Source organism: Phyllostomus hastatus, unplaced genomic scaffold (genome assembly GCF_019186645.2).
Source record: "Phyllostomus hastatus isolate PE091 unplaced genomic scaffold, TTU_PhHast_1.1 phas_scaffold_39, whole genome shotgun sequence".
Lineage (NCBI taxonomy): Eukaryota > Metazoa > Chordata > Mammalia > Chiroptera > Phyllostomidae > Phyllostomus > Phyllostomus hastatus.
Genome location: NW_025334028.1, coordinates 27,409,308 through 27,428,704, shown reverse-complemented (window position 1 = coordinate 27,428,704; position 19,397 = coordinate 27,409,308). Strand labels below are relative to the sequence as shown.

The window sequence follows — 19,397 nt, the reverse complement described above, 5'->3', positions numbered from 1 at the left end:
AACTTAAAAATAATTTTTACTTCTCATATTGTTCAAGTGTTAAATATTCCTAACTTTTTTTTGTAAGGGTCTGGAGAGATAAGCAATCTTATATACTGTCGATGAGGATTAAACTAACACAGTTTTTATACAGAACAATTTGGCAGAATCTTAAAAAAAATAAAATATTTGTAGTCTAGGACCAGGGTGTGCATGCACGGTAATCTGCATTCCATAAGCTTACAAAGTTTGGTTTGCTACAGCACTTTTTTTTCCTAACAGCAAAATATTGGAAACAATCTAAACATTTACCCTAGAAGAATAGTCTACTAAATTATGACTTACTCATAAATGAAATACTATGGAACCATTAAAAAGAAGGCCATATTAACTGAAAAAATGTTCATGATATATGATTGTTTGTTATTAAAACCCCAGCAAACTATAGTACATCATCCATGTTGCAGGAAGGAATGAAAGAAGAGTGAGAGAGAAGAGAAAAAAAGAGAAAGTCTGAGAACACTAGATAAAATCTCACTTGTGCAAACTAAAATCATGGGAGAAGTTTTTCTCTTTAAAACTGAAATATTTTAAGCAAACACAAAAGTAAAAAGAATAATATAACAGCTATTATCTATCTCCTAGCTTTGTCAAATCCTAATTTTGCCTTTTTTCCAATTTTTTTTTAATTTAAAAAGTTAAAACAGGTGAAGCTTCTCTGAACTCTATCTTCAATCTCTACGGGGAATTGTGATCCTAAATAATGGGCTTGCTGTCTTTGCATTTACTTTTATGCCTTTGTTGTATATATATGCAGTTGTACAATACATAGTATTATTTTTGAATGATGTAAATCTTTATAAAAATGGTACCAACTTATATATTTCTTAAGTCACTTGATACTTTACTCTTAAACAACTCAGCATTTTTTGATTTATCCAATTGATACATATACTTTAATTAATGTTTGTAATTTTATGTTCTCAAGGTATCACGGTGTATAAAATACAGTTTATTCATTATCTGAATAAATACGTAAGCCATTTTCTTTTCTTCCTTTCTTTCTCTTGCTATTATAAACAATGCTAGTTACCAATACACCTTTCTATGAGCATATAGGCAAACGTTTCTCAAATATCTAGAGATTGATTTTCCCAGTCTTTGTTGTGTGTTCACTACAATGACATATGTACATACATACAATGACACACATACAACACATGCATGTTCACTACATATTGTCAAATTGTTCTTTAAACTGGTGATTCCGATTTGCATTCTCACTGAGAGATTGAAACTCAGCACTAACATTATCTGTTAAAAATCTTTTTGCCAATCTGATAGGCTGGGAATAATATGTCATTGTGATTTTAATTTATATTTCCCTGATTATTAGTGAAGCTTAGCATTTAAAAACTTATTGGTCTTCTGGAGAATATTATGCTAAGTGAAATAAGCCAGTCAGAGAAAGACAAATACCATATGACCTCACCTGTACATGGAATCTAAAGAACAAAATAATTTAACAAAGTAGAAACAGAAACATAGATACATAGAACAGACTGACAGTTGTCAGAAGGGAGAGGGGTTGGATAGCTGGGTGAAAAAAAGGTGAAGGGATTAAGCAAAAGAATATAAATGTATATATAATCTATATAATCACACATAGAGACAGACAACGGTGTAGTGATGGCCAGAGGGAAAGGGGGTTGGGGGGAGTGGAAGATGGCAAAGGGGGATGGAAAGGGAAGGAAAGAGACTTTATTTTGGGTGAAGGGTACATGATGCTGTGTGCAGATGGTGTTTTCTTGATTTGAAACCTGCATGGTTTTGTTAATGAATGTCACCCCAATAAACTCAATAAAGAAAACCTTATTGGTCTTACTGTAAGCTGCTTATTTCTACTATTAACTTGTTGTATTAAAGTGTTTTTACTATTGATTTAACATCAATAGACAGTAATCAATAATGTGTCTATGGGCTGTCTTTGCATTTTGTTTATGGTACCTTTTCCTCCACTGCTTTCACTTTTTACCTTATACCCTTCTTTATAATTTGAAGTTATTAATATAAATACAATTTTTGAATTAAAAAAATAGAAAATAAAAATAATAAACATAAATGAGGTGGTTGGAGCAGTCAGTTCCAAAGCTCTGCCATTGCTTTAGTGTTGAGTTGAGAGTTCATGTTAGAAGTGCACAACTAATTAAAAATTAAGGGAATATTGCCCCCGAGGGCAGACCCACCATCTCTGCCAAGGCACAGTTCATCCTGATGACGGGAACCGTGTAACTGTGCCTTTGGTTTTGAAATCTACATTCTACTTCAAACACCAATTTTACATCTTAGCTAACAAAGAGTTAACAATAATTTGTTGATTTGAGAAAAAAAATATATACTTGCTCCCTTCAATGGAACAATTACTGCCCCCAAATCGCCATTCTTTGTGTGCCAGAACCAGGCGGGCTGAGGTGTTAGCTTGGGCCCCTCACCTGGGTCTGTGCCTTTCCCCACCACTTTTTGGCTCTCGCTTCCCACTGCTCCAGCTATCAGGTCTTGCCGTGTGTCCTCCTCACCACACGCAGTGCCAGGGACCGAGGACTGTGTGCTGTGGGTATCTTCAGCCCGCGGTATGTGCTCAGGCGTGCAGTGGTCACAGGGGTGAGTATAGACCTGTTTGATTTTTTTTAATGGTCATTTTTTTGTGCCTCATGATCTTCTGAACCCAGCGGGCAAGGCAAAGCCACACTCTCTTCCCCAGCTTCTAACTCGAGATATCAAATGATCGTGATCGCTCCAACTGCTCCAACTGCTCAGACATTCCGAGTCTCAGAAACAGAAAGAGAACAGGCCAGTTGTGGAGAGTACCCACCCAGTTCATTACATCTCTTCTTACCTAAATCTTTCCGCCGTTTAAGTTCATTGATGTTTACGTTAATGTCTTTGACTGCAGCGAAGGCATCCTCCAGTGCTCTGAAGTCCGGATGGGAGGGCGGGGTGGAGTTACGAAGTTCGCACAGTAGCAGGGGGTATTTCGTCACACGCTGGATGGGTTTGATCATCAAGGAGCCCATGTTGGTCAAGTTTGGTTTGCCTCTGCAATGGAGAGAAACACTGTCAGTTCCACAGACATTTGTCTCAGTATCTCCTTTCAAGTTCTGTGATTTTTTTTATTACTCCTGAACCTTTCTCTTCCTCACCCCATCCATTTGGCTATGTACAATTTCTAAATGAAAGCAAGAGCTGTGATTAACAAAGAAACAAGGCTGAAAAATCCTACTACTAAAGAAAACCTACAAAAAACAAGTGAGTGTATCTGTCCACAAAGAGGACTCAAAGCATGATTTCCATCCATGTTCCATGTAAAGATTTGTTTTTTTTTTTTTAAATAACAGGCTTTATAATAATAGTGGGAAACAAACAATTTCAGAATGCATTTTCCAATGACAACCAAGAAAAATGCTTTTTACTGATTGTGTTTTTGTGATCATTAGTGAGGAAAGGAAACTCGTTATTCAAAAATTTAAACAAATGACTTGCCAAGTATAGTCAAAAGAGAGCATTGTCTTCTCTCTTCCACCAAATTGAGAAGTAGCATTTATATTGTTTCAGAGGTTCTATCAGTCCCAAAAGAGAATTATAATAAATGCAATTGTTCTCTAAATACCATTACTATCCCTAATTATTGGTATCATGTGATGGCTTTCTGTGACTTTTTGTGTGGAATTGTTTTTAGCTAGCAAATCTTTAAAGAGCCCCACAAAGGTGAACTTCAAGCTCGGTCATGTCATTGTCCAAGCCACTGTCACTCATTTTTCAGCCAGAATGCAGTAGTTTCTAAAAGTCTCTTTATGCAAAGAGACAAGTGAAGAGACATTGCAAATGAAACATGGATGCAAATCATACTTTGAGTTCCTTCTGGCAGATAGACAGACATATTTATTTGTTTTCCTTTAGGTTTTTATTTAGTAGCTAGAGAATACAGGAACTTTTCGTGCCCCAACAGAAGGATTTTTCATTCTTCAATTATTATTCTTAAGTACTCACATGAATAGACAACAGACCACATAATTGGAAAAATGAAATGAATCTAAAAAAAACTGAACAAAATTAGAAAAGCTGCCTCAATAGATAAGATCTGAAGGCAACTCAGAGACCATCGAATTGAATTCTTCATTTAAAAAATGAGAAACTAAGAAACGTCCCCGTGCATACGAGCGTACGGGCACAACACACACACACGAGCCATTCTCTGTCACATCTTCCTGTTTTATTTTCACTACAGCACATACCACTATCTGAACTCGTCTTCTCTGTTTACCAGTTTGTGCTCAGTTTCTCTGTCACCACTATTTCTCCAGCATGACATCTAGTATTCTCTCAATGAATACTTGTAGACTGAAGTGATAGGTTTCTCAGATATATAATGTGTTTTTATTTTACACTGAACTTATCTACCCCAACCCCCCCATTTCCGATGGTCTCAATAACTGAGGAATTTTGTTCAGGTGCTCAGCAAATGCTGACACCATAATAGAAATAAAAACTGAATAAGACCAAAATGTAGCATTTTTAAAAGAAAAAAACAAAATAAAAAAGGTTTTCAAGGGTATAAAGTGTTGTTTTATATGATGTATCTTGTACTTTCTACCTATTTGCACCAAATCTACTAAGGAAGGGGAAAGGGAGGTGGGACACAGGGGGGCGAAGAAGGAATCAGGGAGAGAGGCAGAGAGAGATGTTATTGGTTTCCAAGAGGACTGGATGAAGCAGATAGAAAAACTGTAAATATTATGAATACTGAGAAAATAACAAGTAAATCAAATGATTCAATCAAATAAAACTAAATTTTAATATGATAGTTTTCCAGTGTGGCCCATTGTTTTGTGTGTGTGTGTGTGTGTGTGTGTGTGTGTGTATTTTATTTAAAGAAAATCCCTAAATATATTAAATAATATCCTTGATCTTTGAGCTGCCCTCCTTTCTTCCTTATTAAGATCTGTCAAAAACCATACTAGGCCCTTTAGGTGGCGTCAAAGTTCTCTTTTCTCCGTGTTATGTTTCAAATGACAATAATAACTATGATAAATGATTACTGTTTGTTTTAAAAGTATCTCAAATGCAAATATTAAAAAGGTTCTCTCAATAGGAAGAAATCTCCCAGACACCGTTGTCTTCAGACATGCACTTTGGACAGTTGCCCAAATGATGAGTGATGTGCCGATGCCTGCATCATACAGACAAGCAATATGCAGAAAAATAGAGGATGTGGTACAATGACACCCCAGGCATCCAGTGCCAAATCTCACCCATCTAATCTCCTAACAGAATTCAGTTCCAATAGCTTTGAGGCAGATGTGTCCTATGGGTGATACAACCCAGCTCAGCCAAGCAAGCCGATCACCACATGCCTCCCCCCAGAAAGTAACCAAATGTATAATGATTCCCTATACATATGGGACCGAAAACTAAGGTGGTTATTAATTTGTAATTCTGTTTCATCATCATTGTCCTATTGTAAATACTTTGGCAAGTATTTAGTACCATAAGTAGCTGAACTAATCTCATTACGAATCATTATTGGGACTTTACAAAGTCAAGTAAACACAGCTGGCTTTGTTTTAGCAGCATGCAGTTTGGCTATAAAGAGACTTCACATCAAATACAAGAAAACAGTTTCACAATGAAAATAAAAATGATATTTAAGCAGTGTAAAAACGATGTGGAAAGCACATGAAATCAGATATTCAACACTGAGGCACATCTATATTTCTTAATTAGAGGTAGAAAATGAGGGAAAGAAAAAATAATCATGGATTATTGATCATGTTACTTTGAATTTCCTCTATTTTATGACCATAAGTATTCTAAATTTAATAATTTAATTTACAGTAGCCACAAACCAACTGTACAACATTGATTTTTCAATGTAATCCCCCTTTAAAACTGTGTGTTGCTACAGATAATGATCAAATAACTATTGCCATAAATTAAAAGTAGTTTTGAAAATAAATACAGAACTATCAATAAACTTTAGAAGATGTAAAGGAGATGAATGAATAATTGATGTAGTAAACCAGAGAGAATCAATAATATGGAGAGGAAATAATTTAATAATCCTTCCAAAACTTCATTAAAAGTCCACAACCAAGAGTCCGTGATAGTGGAGAGGGAGGAAGATGGGGATTACAATAAGAAGGGACCAGTTGAAAACCTGTTTAATAAACAACCTAATTCTTACGGTACTGTACAAATAAAAGGCATCATCTGGGAGACTAAGAAAGACCCTTTTGGAAATTAAAGGATGATAGCAGAAATAAAAACTCACAAGTGTTGGAGAAAATATTCAGGGAAAATGTTCAGGAACTTTCTAGAGAAAAGAGCAAAAATACATAGGGATTGAAAATAAAAATACAGAAAATTAGAGGACTGTTCTGAGAAGGCCAACACTGAAGTAAACAGAGTCCCAAAAAGAAACAACAGAGAGCAGGTGGGGAGGAGATCATCCGTAAAGTAACTGGAGAAAAGGACCCCAGTTAGCAGGATGGAAGAACTCACTAAGTATCCACAGCAATGGATGAAATGGAATTACATCTTGGAATTCAAGACAATTGAGACTTCAGGGGACAAAGAGAAGATCCCACAATCCTCCGGAGAAACGTATAAACAAACAGGTACAACCAAATGATTAGGTATTGGAAAAAGCTTCAGATTTTTTATAGCAACACTGAAAACTAGAAAACAATGACAAATCACCATCAAAATCTGAAGATGAATGATTTTCAATTTAGAATTCAATAGTTCAGAATTCAAACTCGAAATTAAGTGTGAGGGTAAAATAAAGGCATTTTGATTGTAAAAGTTCTTAAAATTTTACTTCCCATGCATTCTTTGATGAATAGAAGGAACTACTGAAGGACACAGTCACCAAAAACAGGAAATGGGCAGAGAATCTCCACAATGATGGGAGGGGGTTCCTGAAGGACAGTTGTCTCCAGTGTCTCCAGTCCAAACTCAACAGGTTGGAAGGCTCTGGGAGAAACTTTTTAAAAGATTTTATTTATTTGTTCATTTAGACAGAGGGGAAGGGAGGGAAAAATAGAGGGAGAGAAACATCAATGTGTGGTTGCCTCTCACGTGCCCCGCACTGGGGAACCTGGCCTGCAACCCAGGATGTGCCCTGACTAGGAATCAAACTGGAGACCCTTTGGTTCGAAGGCCCGCAGTCAATCCACTGAGCCACACCAGCCAGGGCTGGGAGAAACTTTTTTAGGGAGATGAAATTTATAGTATATGTAGTGCATCTGGCTGTCTTGAAATATGATTGGCTGTGAGTTTGACCTTAATGATTAACACAAAGAAAATGAAAAAAAAAAAAAGATAATAGCTTCCAGAAAAACAAGCAATCCTTTATTCTAATATTTAGGTCTAAAAAGAAATTTACTCGGAATACACAGACATAATAATTCAGACACTGATTATTGTTCTAATCCAAATTATAGTGTAACATGAGGAGAATAGAGAGCTAGGAAGAATGTGCAAGTATGTGTGTGGGGGCAGTGAAGATGGGGTAGGAAAAAGAGATAAATTATTGTCTTCTTCATGGAGGAGTCACCACAAAATACCTGAAAAGGTAAAATTAAACACATTTTTAGAGTCAGGAAGATAAATTCCAAAATAGTCAAGTAAAAGACATGAAAACGAAAGTGCTTGTGTTCTCATGAGGGACATTTAGAGGCAGATAGCAGAGAAGAGCATTACTATTTTTCTTAAATCCTGCAGAACAGTTGGGCTTTTAAAACTTTGGTATGTATAATCTTAACAAAAGAGAAACTTTTTAAAGAAGGAAATGTGCAAGAATATCCAAGAAATTCTGAGAAGAGTACTAAACTGAGATTAGTTAGACCTAATATTAAAATGTAAAGCTGCAAAAACAAAAACAGTACAATATGGGCATATATGTGAACAAATGATGAACAGAAAATGGAAAATCAAGAAATATATATAGGTATGTATGGAAAATAAGTGTATGGTAAATATGACATTTCTAGTCAGTGGAAAAAATTAACTATTCAAAATCGAGTATTTTAATAATTAGTGTGCCATACAGGAAAAACAATACAAATAAATTCTTTGGACCAAAGTAATTTTTAGATAGACCAAAGATTTAAATATTAAAAATAAATATACAAGAACTTGAAGAAATCATAGGATTATTTTAAAAACAATCTTGGAGTTTCTGAGAAAAAAAATTCAAAAGCCACAGTAGAAAACATGATAAATCTATTTTAAAATTTACTCTATAAAACTGTACTGATAAAAATAAAAACAGAATAAGCCATAAACTATGTTAAAAGTCAAATAATGAGCTAAAAAAGTATTTATTGCACATAAAACAGAACAGGCTTAATACACTTGCTAATTCAAGAGGCATTATTGATCTATTAGAAAAAGATGAACATCAATAAAAGTGATCAATAAAAAATAATTCATTAGAAGTGAAATGCGAACACTTAAGCACACATGAAAAATGCTCAAGATCATTATTCTTTAAAATTCAAACAATATATTACTACTTTAGCCTACAACAGTGCCATGTGTTGCAAAGATGCAAATATTAATTGTGTCTACTGTTGGCAAGTAGCAGATAAAGAGGCCACTCATATATGGATAGTAAGAATTTAAATTAGTTCAACTTTTCTGAAATTTTCTGGTAATAAGTATGAGATGCCCTTTGGTCTAGTAATCCCACTTTTAGAAATTCATCCTAAGAAAATAATCAAATTATTATACAGAGATCATGTATAAGAATGAACACACAGCATCAACCTCTACAAGACAGAAAGACACAATTCAGGTATCTACAAGGGTTTGGTAACCTATGTGATGGTGGGGTGTGCATCAGATAGAACATTATGCAGCCATAGAACAACAGGGATGTGTGTTTCCTATACAGAAAGATGTCTGGGATGCACTGGTGAATGAGGTGGCATGCTGATGTAGAAGAAGGACATATAAAAGAAGAACAAAAAGAAAGAAAAAGAATACATATATAGTAGTCCTATTTTAGTTAACATGTATATGTAGAGAAAAAAATCACAGTAAAGTCAGAAACTTCACACTGTAACAATGTTACAGTAGTTAACTCTAGAATGTCAGTACTCATTGTCTTTATTGTCCTCATTTTAATTTTCTATGTATTGCACTGTTTCTTCAATAATTTTAAAAATATAAATCTCAAAAGAGAGAGAGAGGAAATAACTTACAAATATTTTGCAATAAATAGAAATCCAGAGATCCAAAGTTACAATAGCTGGTCAGACAGAGAATACATACAGTAAAGTTTAAAAAGCATAAAAACCCAACACTGCATTTCTAGAGATAGTTAAATTTAGAATAGGCATGTTTTTGTTGCTTTAGACTATGGGATTGTATCAGATGATTGTTGGGGGGCAGCGACTTTTTGTGGGAGATTCTGTGATTCTTGTCACTAATATTGTCTTTGAGGTTTGCATAAGATTATAATTCAAAGTAATCATTTTAGAAGTTATAAATATCTTTTTTCCTCTATATTTAAAAATGTACTTAAAAGATTAAAAAAGAGAAAACTTTCAGTTTTCATACGGAAGGCATTGTTTCTAAACCATTAAAACCCCCTCCTAAATGCACCGTTGGCTGCAACCAGGCCTTAGTGGCTAAGGATCCGAACAATTACACGGCACTTGACACTGCCTTTTACCCTTTCACGCTGCAGCCTGTGTGCCTCATGACCCCAGTGAGGGAAACAGGAAGGAAGATAGCTCCTGGCGGACTGGGCTTTGATGTTCATCCAGCCTCACGCTGTGAATACTCTTCCTCTTTTTCAGTCCTCGATGTACAGAATAGGCTAGAGATGACATACACAGCTTGCTAACTCCCACACCGCAGGACTACTGCAGAAAAACTAGTGCAATTTTTTCAAGCAAGTATTTCAATAAAATGTACTGTTTGTTGTAGGTATTTTGTATGGAGCAGCATGTGCATGTGAACTGTATGACAGAGAAAGAATTTTCTCTCTATCCTCCTCTGAATATCTCCCTTTTCCCTCTCTCTCTACCCCCTGCCTCTCTCTCATAAAGACCTAAGTTTTAGGAAAAGGAACCTAAGCAGAATTTGTAGTATATGAAGTTCCTCTTTAGTCATCCAGCTATGCCACTCTCCAGTCCTAGGCACAATGATGCCAGGGACACAGGCTTTTACAATGAGATGGCAGTCCCTACCCCCACCCATCCTTATCAACTACCAGTGAAGATAAGACCTGCAGGCCTTGGTGTGTGGAAGCCCCAGAAGGCCCTATTCTATTTCATACATCTTCAAATTCAGGTGATCCCTAATCTGGGAACTCATAGATCAAACCTACACATGTCTGTTTATACTGTAGGATTTTTGTCCTTTTGACTGAAAAGACTTGTAAAGTGAGAGAACTGGGTGCTTGTTTGGTACATCAAAACTAACTTCTCATCCTGGCTCAGACCACAGGTGTCCTGGATGATGCCTGACTCTTCCACTCCACTTCTGGAGTTCGGTCTTTCCTCACGGTTGTTCTGCACCAAAGCATGCATGACAGGTACTTACAGGTTAAATTAATGTAATTTTTAATTTGTAAATTTTGTATTCCTTGATATAAAGTTTCCAGAGTGGGGCACACACACACACACAAGCAAACACACACACAGACTGGGAGCTCAAGACTTAGGTAGTTGCTGACCATGATAAACCAGGCACATGCTTTTTCAAGCCCTATAAATTTGAGTTTGTGTGTACCTCAATATCATCCATTCAGTATCAGTCAGACTAAGCATTCTTTTCTTACATAAAAATGGGTATCTTCCAAAGTGTGTGTATGTGTGTGTTTTTATAAGATAATTAATATAGTCTTAGTGACTGACTCTTTCATCTTACTATTTCATTTTCATGTTATATATGTGATGTGATTTTTTTCTTTGTAAATCACACAGAAGTCCAAATGAGAAGAAACAGTATTTTACTATGATGCATAAGGAGTCTTTTCTTTTGTGCATTCATATACGGCACCTTCAAAAAACATTATGGTATTAATATGAGATTTTTTTAAGACTAATGTTCTTAGGAAACTGTTTTGGACACATAAAGATTCTTAAATGTATGTGTGATGAGAAGTTCCTGAGAGTTCTTGGCACCAGCAAACATGTGATTTAAGTAAATTATATTCCAGGATTCTTCTAAAAGTTTAGTAAAGTACATGTAATAAGAATTTAATATATATGATTATCTCAGACAAATTGGAAATAAGTGCATCAATAATGTCTATTGCAATGCCTTCAAAATCTTGATTTATGTATTAAAGCAATAACATAATTGTAAAAACCAAAAATTCTAATTTGTACAGAAATATTAAACAGCTCTTCTTCATGATTTTTACATTTGATTTTTATTATTAAAATAAAAGTACTTACTCTTGAATGTATATTTTCCTGTAAGAGAGGGGGGGAAAGTAAATTCATGTAAATCCACATATTTGAGGTAATATGCAAGCATTATACAAATTTTTAAATGTTACTGCATTAAAATAGTTATAAATCATTTTCATGAATATTTTATAGAATTGGTCTCATTACTTTATAATCATATCCTTAAAATTTTATCTTAGTATATATTCACCAGTTTTGTTTTATACCATAAATTATAAGATTAAAAACTGTTGACTCAGATTATAGTTAGTAAATTTCCATAAGTTGAAAAAGGATTTAAAGGTCAACTTTTGTATATATTTCTAAAAATATTCTATTGAACATAATAGTAGGAGAAACTGGGATGACAAGACTACAAAGAAAAGTATGACTGACTTGCAGAAAAGAACTATGCTCTGTACTATTTTTGTATATAGTGTGATACAGATTATAAACAATGAGAGAATTCCACAGGAACTTTCACAAGGTGTTGCCGGCTTTTGTGCCTTTCCTTTGCTCAAGTAAATCTGAAATCCTTCCAAGGCAGTGTGCTCCACCTCTCCTTTCAGCTCCTCTCTACCCCCTGTCCTGTGCATGCCCTTCTCTCCCGTCTGTGGCACCACACAGGCCTCCTGGCTCTCTGCACAGCCCCCAGACAGGCTCCTGCTTGGAGGTCTTGGCACACGCAGCCCCACCTGATTGCTCTTCCTCCAGATAAAGCTCACTCTTTATCTCCTTTTGTCCTTTGCTCAAATGTCCCTTCCCTGCGAAGCCTTCCCTAACCAACCTTTAAAAAAATTGTACCCTGCTTCCCACTGTACTCTTTATCCTCACTCCCTGCTTTATTTCTCTTCATGATGCTTTGTCACTTTTTAATATGCTCTAGACTTCTTCAGTCTATTGTCTGTTTCCTCACTCCCCGATCCCCATAAGGGCATGGATTTATGTCTACTTTGTTCTCTGCTGTAGCCCCAGTATCTGGAAAAGTGACTGACACATGGCAGGAGCCTAAAACATACTTGTCAAATTAATTAATTAACAATAAAAAAGTATGACTCATTCAAGTTGAATTTCAGGGATAAGGGTAATGGAGTTTTTCTCTAAAAGTCTCATGCGGTTATAGAGAAGTAAAGTAATAACTGGAGTCAGTAAGTGAGCACCTTCATCTCCAGTTTCCAGTCTTTGGAATGCAGTAAATGTTTCAATATAGAAAGAAATTAACCATATTCCACAATAGATGGTATTTTCATATTCAATGATTGTAAAAAATTCAGTGATAAATTTCTATGCTGAATTTTAATTAACCTAAAATAACTCTTACTTCAGTGAAAGAAATTGCACCACCGTTACCCCCTTGCCCAATATTTCCTTCCATTCATCTCCTTTAGGTTCACATTCTTTCCCCAATTTCTATTCCCTTCTAATGAGGAATTTTATGTTTCCAGTATGCGCGGTGGATCATACATCAGAAAATTTGGGGGAGAAGTTGACTAAAAATAAAAATGCAATTTTCTATGGAAACAAACAAATGAACAATGTGATCATTTCAGAACCAAAACACATACTTTGAGTTAAAAGAAGAGATTGTTCTTTTTACTCCTAGAAAAGCCACGGACATTTTTTCCTTCTATTTCATTTATTTCAAATAAAATAAAACCTAAATATTATAATAGAAGTTAAAGGCTGTGTTTAATATAAGTATAACATTTTCAAAAGGGACCTGAGAGATCTGCAACAAGTTTTCCCTGTTGGCATGGTGAAATAGCGGCAGTGTGTTATAGCAGCTCTTCTTTATTTGCGTATTATTATTTTTTTAAATCTCTCTTTTAGGATAAAAGCTTTCCAGAAGTTACCCTCAACCAAGGACAATTCAGGAGGAAGTTAAATTGTGTTCATTTACCCTGTCATGGGATAAACTAACTCAATATGTCTGCAGCTACATCTCCTATATTTGTGGGCTCATTATAATATGACTAACAATTTTAAAAAAGTTTTTATGTGGCTATTCTTTAAGGATTACAGTGTTCGTTCAAACATGATGCCACATAACAAAGAACTGAAAGAATTTCCAGAAGTGATTTTTTTTTTATGTGGGGCAGTCAATTACAATAATATTAAGAAGTACAAAATGTGGTAAACAAATTGAAATCTATTCTTTGAGAGTTTGTGTTGGGTGAACTTTTAGCTTCCTCCATGAATGGAGAAGCCTTGGCAGAAATATGAGCAGCCAAAGTGCCCAGATGACTGTAAGTCAGGAGTTTTCCTTCTATGGATGATGGGCTTAGTTGGGAAGAAAAATGTAGATAAATTTATAACTAGACATGAAGCTAGAAATGTGTCTTCCAGCTACAACAAAATTTGGAAAAGTCCCTTCATTCTTTTTCTATTACAAAAATAAACAGATCTCTAGGGCCTCTGAAAAGCAGAAGGGATTTGGCAGTATTTATAACTAGAAAAAAAAAACAGAAAAAGGAGGCAGCAGACAGGCCATTCTAATTATAGCTGCACTGGCATTGATAGCTATTCTATTTTTCACTTTTCTCATACAGATGAGAAACCTTAAATAACCCCAAAGAGGCTGATCTTTAGCAAATAAATTCCATAAATTTAGAGACTGCATTAATACAGTATTTCCTGTAATCGTAGGGGTCACTGGTGCAACGTGTAAACACCCCTTGTTGAATAAGTAAAAACTTGCAGATTTCCAATTTGTACGCCACAGAGGCAGATGCAGTACTGTGCTTCTATATAGTTTTAATCTTTTCATTTTTAAGGCCTCCATGCCCTGAAACTACTGCATAGATTGTATCTATAGCCATGGGGCGGGGGACCCATGCACTTCAGGGAAAACAGTGAGAGAGAACTGTAGACAATTCTCTTAAAGTAGTTTTTGAGTGTGTACCCACAGTCACCTGAGGGTGCTTTTTCATGTGCCAATTCCTGAATTGAACCCTCAGCCATACTTTTTTTTTTCTTGTCTGGAGCAGAGTTTACGAATCTGCACTTTTAATATGCATCTCTGGTTGATTTGATGCAGGGGAACACGCACACACCTAGAAACACTGCCCTAACGTTTTAAAGGGATTCAAAATCATTTTCTGGTTACAAATGTTATTTTCTCTCTTGACAGATACTGGGCTTCAAAGAGTAGTCAAAGGTTATGAGTTTAGGTCTATTATAGAACCAAACAATCTCTCTACCATCTTCTTGGAAATTAGTCCATAACCTTACCGTGATAGCTTCTGGTGTGTTATTTAAATTAACTCTGGCAGTGTTATTAAACTTTCTGGATGGTTTAGTTTATCTACCCAATTAGAAGATGTGCCCCTAAGAGGCAAGAACTCAAATATATTTGTGAGTTCTCACACACACATATATTTGTTAAATGTTTTCAACATTATCTAGCAATCTTAATAAATATTTACTTATTAAGCCATCAGTGAACTTACTTAATTTTGGTTTAAATGCAACCAAAGGTGCTTTAAAGTCCTCTTTAACTTCAGAAGCATGAAGTCAGTCATTTCTCTCGCAGACATTGCTTCAGACCCACTTCCTCTAATGTCTCCTGCGCGGTAGAGAGTGGGGGCCCCTCCTAATGTTCACTAGCACTTGGCAATTGCGCACCTGGCTCTGTTATTTAGCCACAAGGAAAAGGCAGAGCCACAGTAATAGCTTTGACTGATGACTTGGTGAGGGAAACCAAGCCCTTGGGCGTTCCAGACTCTCTCTGACCTATAAACCTGTTTGAAAACCTGTTTCTGAGAATTTAAAGCTTAGCTCAATTGAGGTCAGTAGTATAGTAATGTCAATAATTCTACTGCTCTCAGCTTTCAGGCAGACCAGTACGATTCATCCTTAACTTTATGTTCATGAAAAGGCAACTTTTAGGAAAATAACTCTAACTTAAACTATTTTATTCTGATTTTCTTTTCCTTAAAAAACTATTCTGCCAATGTTACTTCCTTTGGATTTTGTGCTTTCTAAACTACAGCAACTTCCAGTGCCTGAAATTGTTCCCTAAAATCAGACTGGTGCTGAATACACACGATTTGGGATGTCACCAGGGCAATAACTGGAGGCTTTCAGAAAAAGATCAAATAAACCATTGGGTGTGAAAACAATTTTCAGTAATTTGGACTTCATAAAGTTGAAAATTGCCTCTGTTTTTAGTTGCTTTTTAAAGGTTATGATATGGAGCGCTACTTGAATATGTTGGCAGGGTCAATTTCTTTCTCTTAGGAGCCAAGTTTTAATGAATAATAAACTAATGTTCATCCCCTCTGAAGAGACAGCTCCACTTCCTGTTAGCTGTTAACGGCACATGCCCAAGTACTGAACTATGTCCTCTTCCCATGCGGAATGCCATTCCTGGGGCTGGAGTTGGACTGATGATCCAGGTGTTAGATGTTCCCTTACTACAGGATTTTTCACTTTCATTCTGAGTCCAGAGTTCCTATGGATCAGGTCTAAGATTTATTTATTTTTGTATTTTCAGCACCCAGAATGGTGCTTGCTACAGCATAAGCACTAAATAAATTTTTGTGAGTTAGAAACTTAAATTATGTATTTTTCCACAGCATGGGCATGAAAAATGGTTAAAGAAGTGTAATAACTTAATGACCAGTAGAGGGCAATAAAGTTAGTTTTTAACATTTCTTCTGGCCCAGTTTAAACCCACTTTCAGTCCCAGTTCTCTCCTGGAAAGACTTTCTCCGGAGTAGTCTCACTTAGTCTCCTGCTTCACTTTGATTCAGCCACCAGCCTCTTATATTCCATCAGGACCCCCATATTGGCCTCTACTCTACTGTATACCAGGGGGATATACCAGAGGGTCCAACAGGTTGGTGTGCATTGATTTATACATCACAGCTCTCTCTGTTTGGTTAATTCTTGGCCTAATCAAAACCATTTGACAATAGGTAATCCTGAGAAATGAAAGACCACAACAGAACCACTGGGTAAGATGTGGACTAGGGCAAACATTTTGGCTTTAAGCTTTGTGTGGTAGAAAATGATATATACAGTGAGATACCAATTCCATTTAAACGAATCGCCCCAAACACATGTCCACATATATGCATATAGAGAAGATCAAAATGAAATGCAAACTATGGTTATTAATACATGGTTTAGTGAGAAATTAATACATGGAATATTAAGGGCTTTTATCTTATTCATGTTTTCATACATTTTCCAGATTTTTATAGTGCATAGAGATTTCTTCCAGATAAAAAATGTATATATTATGTAGCACCACCCACAGACAATTCAGGAAGGCATGACTAATATTCCTGAAACAGACTCCAGCAGGGTCTGGCCCGTGTTCACCACCCTCCCCTCTGGGGGGAGGTGGGGGCAACTCAGAGAGTCACGGACAGCGGACAGCACACTGACTCATTACTCCTTGTGCCCCGGGGCTCTCGGGGCCATGCAGTGTCTCCCCTCTTCCTTGATCTATGTGGAGCAGGCAAGCAACAGCAGCTTTAAGGAGGGACTTTTCTTCTACATTTCACTTTTTGAAATTGCATTTTTCTGTTTCTACAGAGCCCTGTATTTTCCCCATGTTATTTTTAGTTATCCTCGCAGGAGGGAAAAAAAGTCAATCAGGGTTTCTGGCGCATCAGCTTTTCATAAAGGGAACTCGAAGTAGAGCTTTCCGCCAGGCTCATAAAACCTAGGATTTACGTGAGACCTTTCATCTACATCCAGTTAAAATGTCCCCTGCCAGGCAACTGTGAACACAGAGAAATCATCCTTTGAAAGGCCTTACTTTAAGGACTGGATGCAGAGGCTCAAATGTTGCTTCAGCTCCTCCTCCTTTTCATAGGACTCCAGTACACTGTGCGCTTTGTCGTGGTGATAGCAGTAGGTTTTATAAATATCTTCCAGTGGCCCTTTAATCTGCAAGAATACTTCTCCTGATAAATGTAAAACAAAGGCAAAATCACATCAAGTCAGACCCAACTGGGCCTTCACACATTTATTATTCAACAATGTTGACTAGCTTAGTTAGAAGTCGGATGGGTCCCACTTTATCCCTGGGGTTATTCAGAAGGGGTGGAAGATATTAAGTAACCTTCCCCCTCTCTCCCCTCTGTTTCCTTCCTCTTTATTTCTCTCCCTCCTGTATCCCCCCTCCCTCCTTTTCTTTTATAAAACAAAGGATAAAGAGCTTAAGGGATATAGGCAGCAAATGAAAGCTGGGTTTCTCAGAAGTGACTTTGCACTTGGCTGCAAAGTCACTTCTGCACTTGGTGTGCAGGAGCCTGGCTGAGGGCAGCATTTTAGAATGAGTCCCTCTGGGTTTGGATCAGGCTGTGCTAGACTTGGACAGGTTATGACTTGGACAATTTATTTATACTCTCTGAACCTATTTCCTCACCTATAAAATGGGGACAATAATAGATCCATCTTCATAGGGTCATTAAAACTAAAGAGATAGTGTGTGTGAAGTTCAGAGTATAGTATGTACATAGGGAATGCTCAAAATGAAACAGTTATTGCTAATTTATTAAAATATGGGAAGTCAGATTTGAGGCCCTAGGTAAATTATTTTTTCATTGACATTTCCTGAGGTTATCTGAAAGACAAGCAATAGAGTTTAAAGAAATAAAGTATTTCCTTCTATGTGATAATAAAAGAATTGGACATTATTTCTGTTAAAGTAATGGATATAACAATAACATTATTTGGATCATACTATTAACAAGGGTTCTCAGGGTGTCTAAACTTTTGGCATCGCTGGGCCACATTGGAAGACAAAAAGTTGTTCCGGGCCACACATTAAATACACAAACAGTAACAAAAGCTGATGAGCATAAAAAGATTTTAAGTAAATTTAAGATCTTGTGTTAGGCTGCATTCATAGCCATCCTGAGTGACATGGAGCCTGCGGGCCGTGGGTTGGACTCCCCTGGATGACTGTCTTTTCATAAAACAACTTGAGTTAATTGTGTCTAAGCATTTAAGCAATTAATTTGATAGGATGACAAAACTGAGTCTATGACTGATGGCTCACGAAGACACTAAAGAATGCTTTGATTTAACCACCCACTCCTTCCCTTAAAAAATGTGTATTAAGCATCTACTATCCACCCCTGCATCATGTTAAAATAATTTACAATACACATCAAAAAATATGTGATAGGGTCTGCTCTCAAAAGCATTGCAGGTTTGGATTTAATAATGATTGAGGCAGAGCTGGCTGGCAGTGACTTGAACATACTAATCTGGACCGGTAAGGCATTCTTCCTTCAGAAAGAGAAGTGCTCTTTGCATTTTTAATATGTTTTGCACACATTAACTGCTCAACTCCCTATGTATATGGGCAGATAAGAAGTCATTTATCTTTATTGAATGAGAATAGAAAAATATGAGCTTGAAGAAATAAATGATTTTCCCAAAGTTTTAGTAACAAAAACCTAAATTTCCAGTCCAGTGCCACTATGACTGGTGTTAGTGGAAGAATCAATGTAAATAGTATGATTATAGGTGGCAGGCAATGTGTTTATTTCATGTTATCAAATTGTCATTGATCTCACATCACTTGTTGTTGGCAAACCCAGGAGTACAGGCCACACTTTTCTCATTGTCTCGTTAGGCTTCAGCCCTCCACACTTCAGAAGAGCCTTGCTGGGCCCTGTGCAAAGGGATGCAGTTGGAAAGAGTCAGAAATCACTGTCACGTAGGGTTTGTATGGTGGCTTCGGGAACAGCTTTAAAATAATTCTTTGAGCCTCAATTATATCATTTGTAAACTGGGAATAAGTGATAGTAACTCTCTCAATGAATTTGAGAATTAAATGAGATATGAGTGTAAACAGTGCCTGGCACCGACAAATTGCTCAGTTAATATCACTTGTCTCTCAGTGTTACTTTACTATCTCTAGAATTAAAACACCAGTATTTTTCTAACTTATATCCAGCCAATAAATGAAAGTTTTTTTTTCCT

At 36.4% G+C, this 19,397-nt stretch overlaps 1 protein-coding gene across 2 annotated transcripts in view; it reads right to left on the bottom strand.

Moving 5' to 3' along the window:
• Positions 1-19,397, bottom strand: part of ARHGEF38 (Rho guanine nucleotide exchange factor 38) — a 130,835-nt gene that overhangs the window by 26,579 nt on the left and 84,859 nt on the right. Inside the window, exons 4-6 of one of the 2 annotated variants that reach the window (XM_045820334.1) lie at positions 17,218-17,365; positions 11,454-11,471; positions 2,876-3,075 (exon numbers count right to left, since the gene is read on the bottom strand). In XM_045820334.1, the coding sequence (XP_045676290.1) occupies positions 2,876-3,075; positions 11,454-11,471; positions 17,218-17,365 (366 nt within the window). The remainder of the gene's footprint in view (positions 1-2,875; positions 3,076-11,453; positions 11,472-17,217; positions 17,366-19,397) is intronic. The other variant, XM_045820335.1, reaches the window with a different exon arrangement.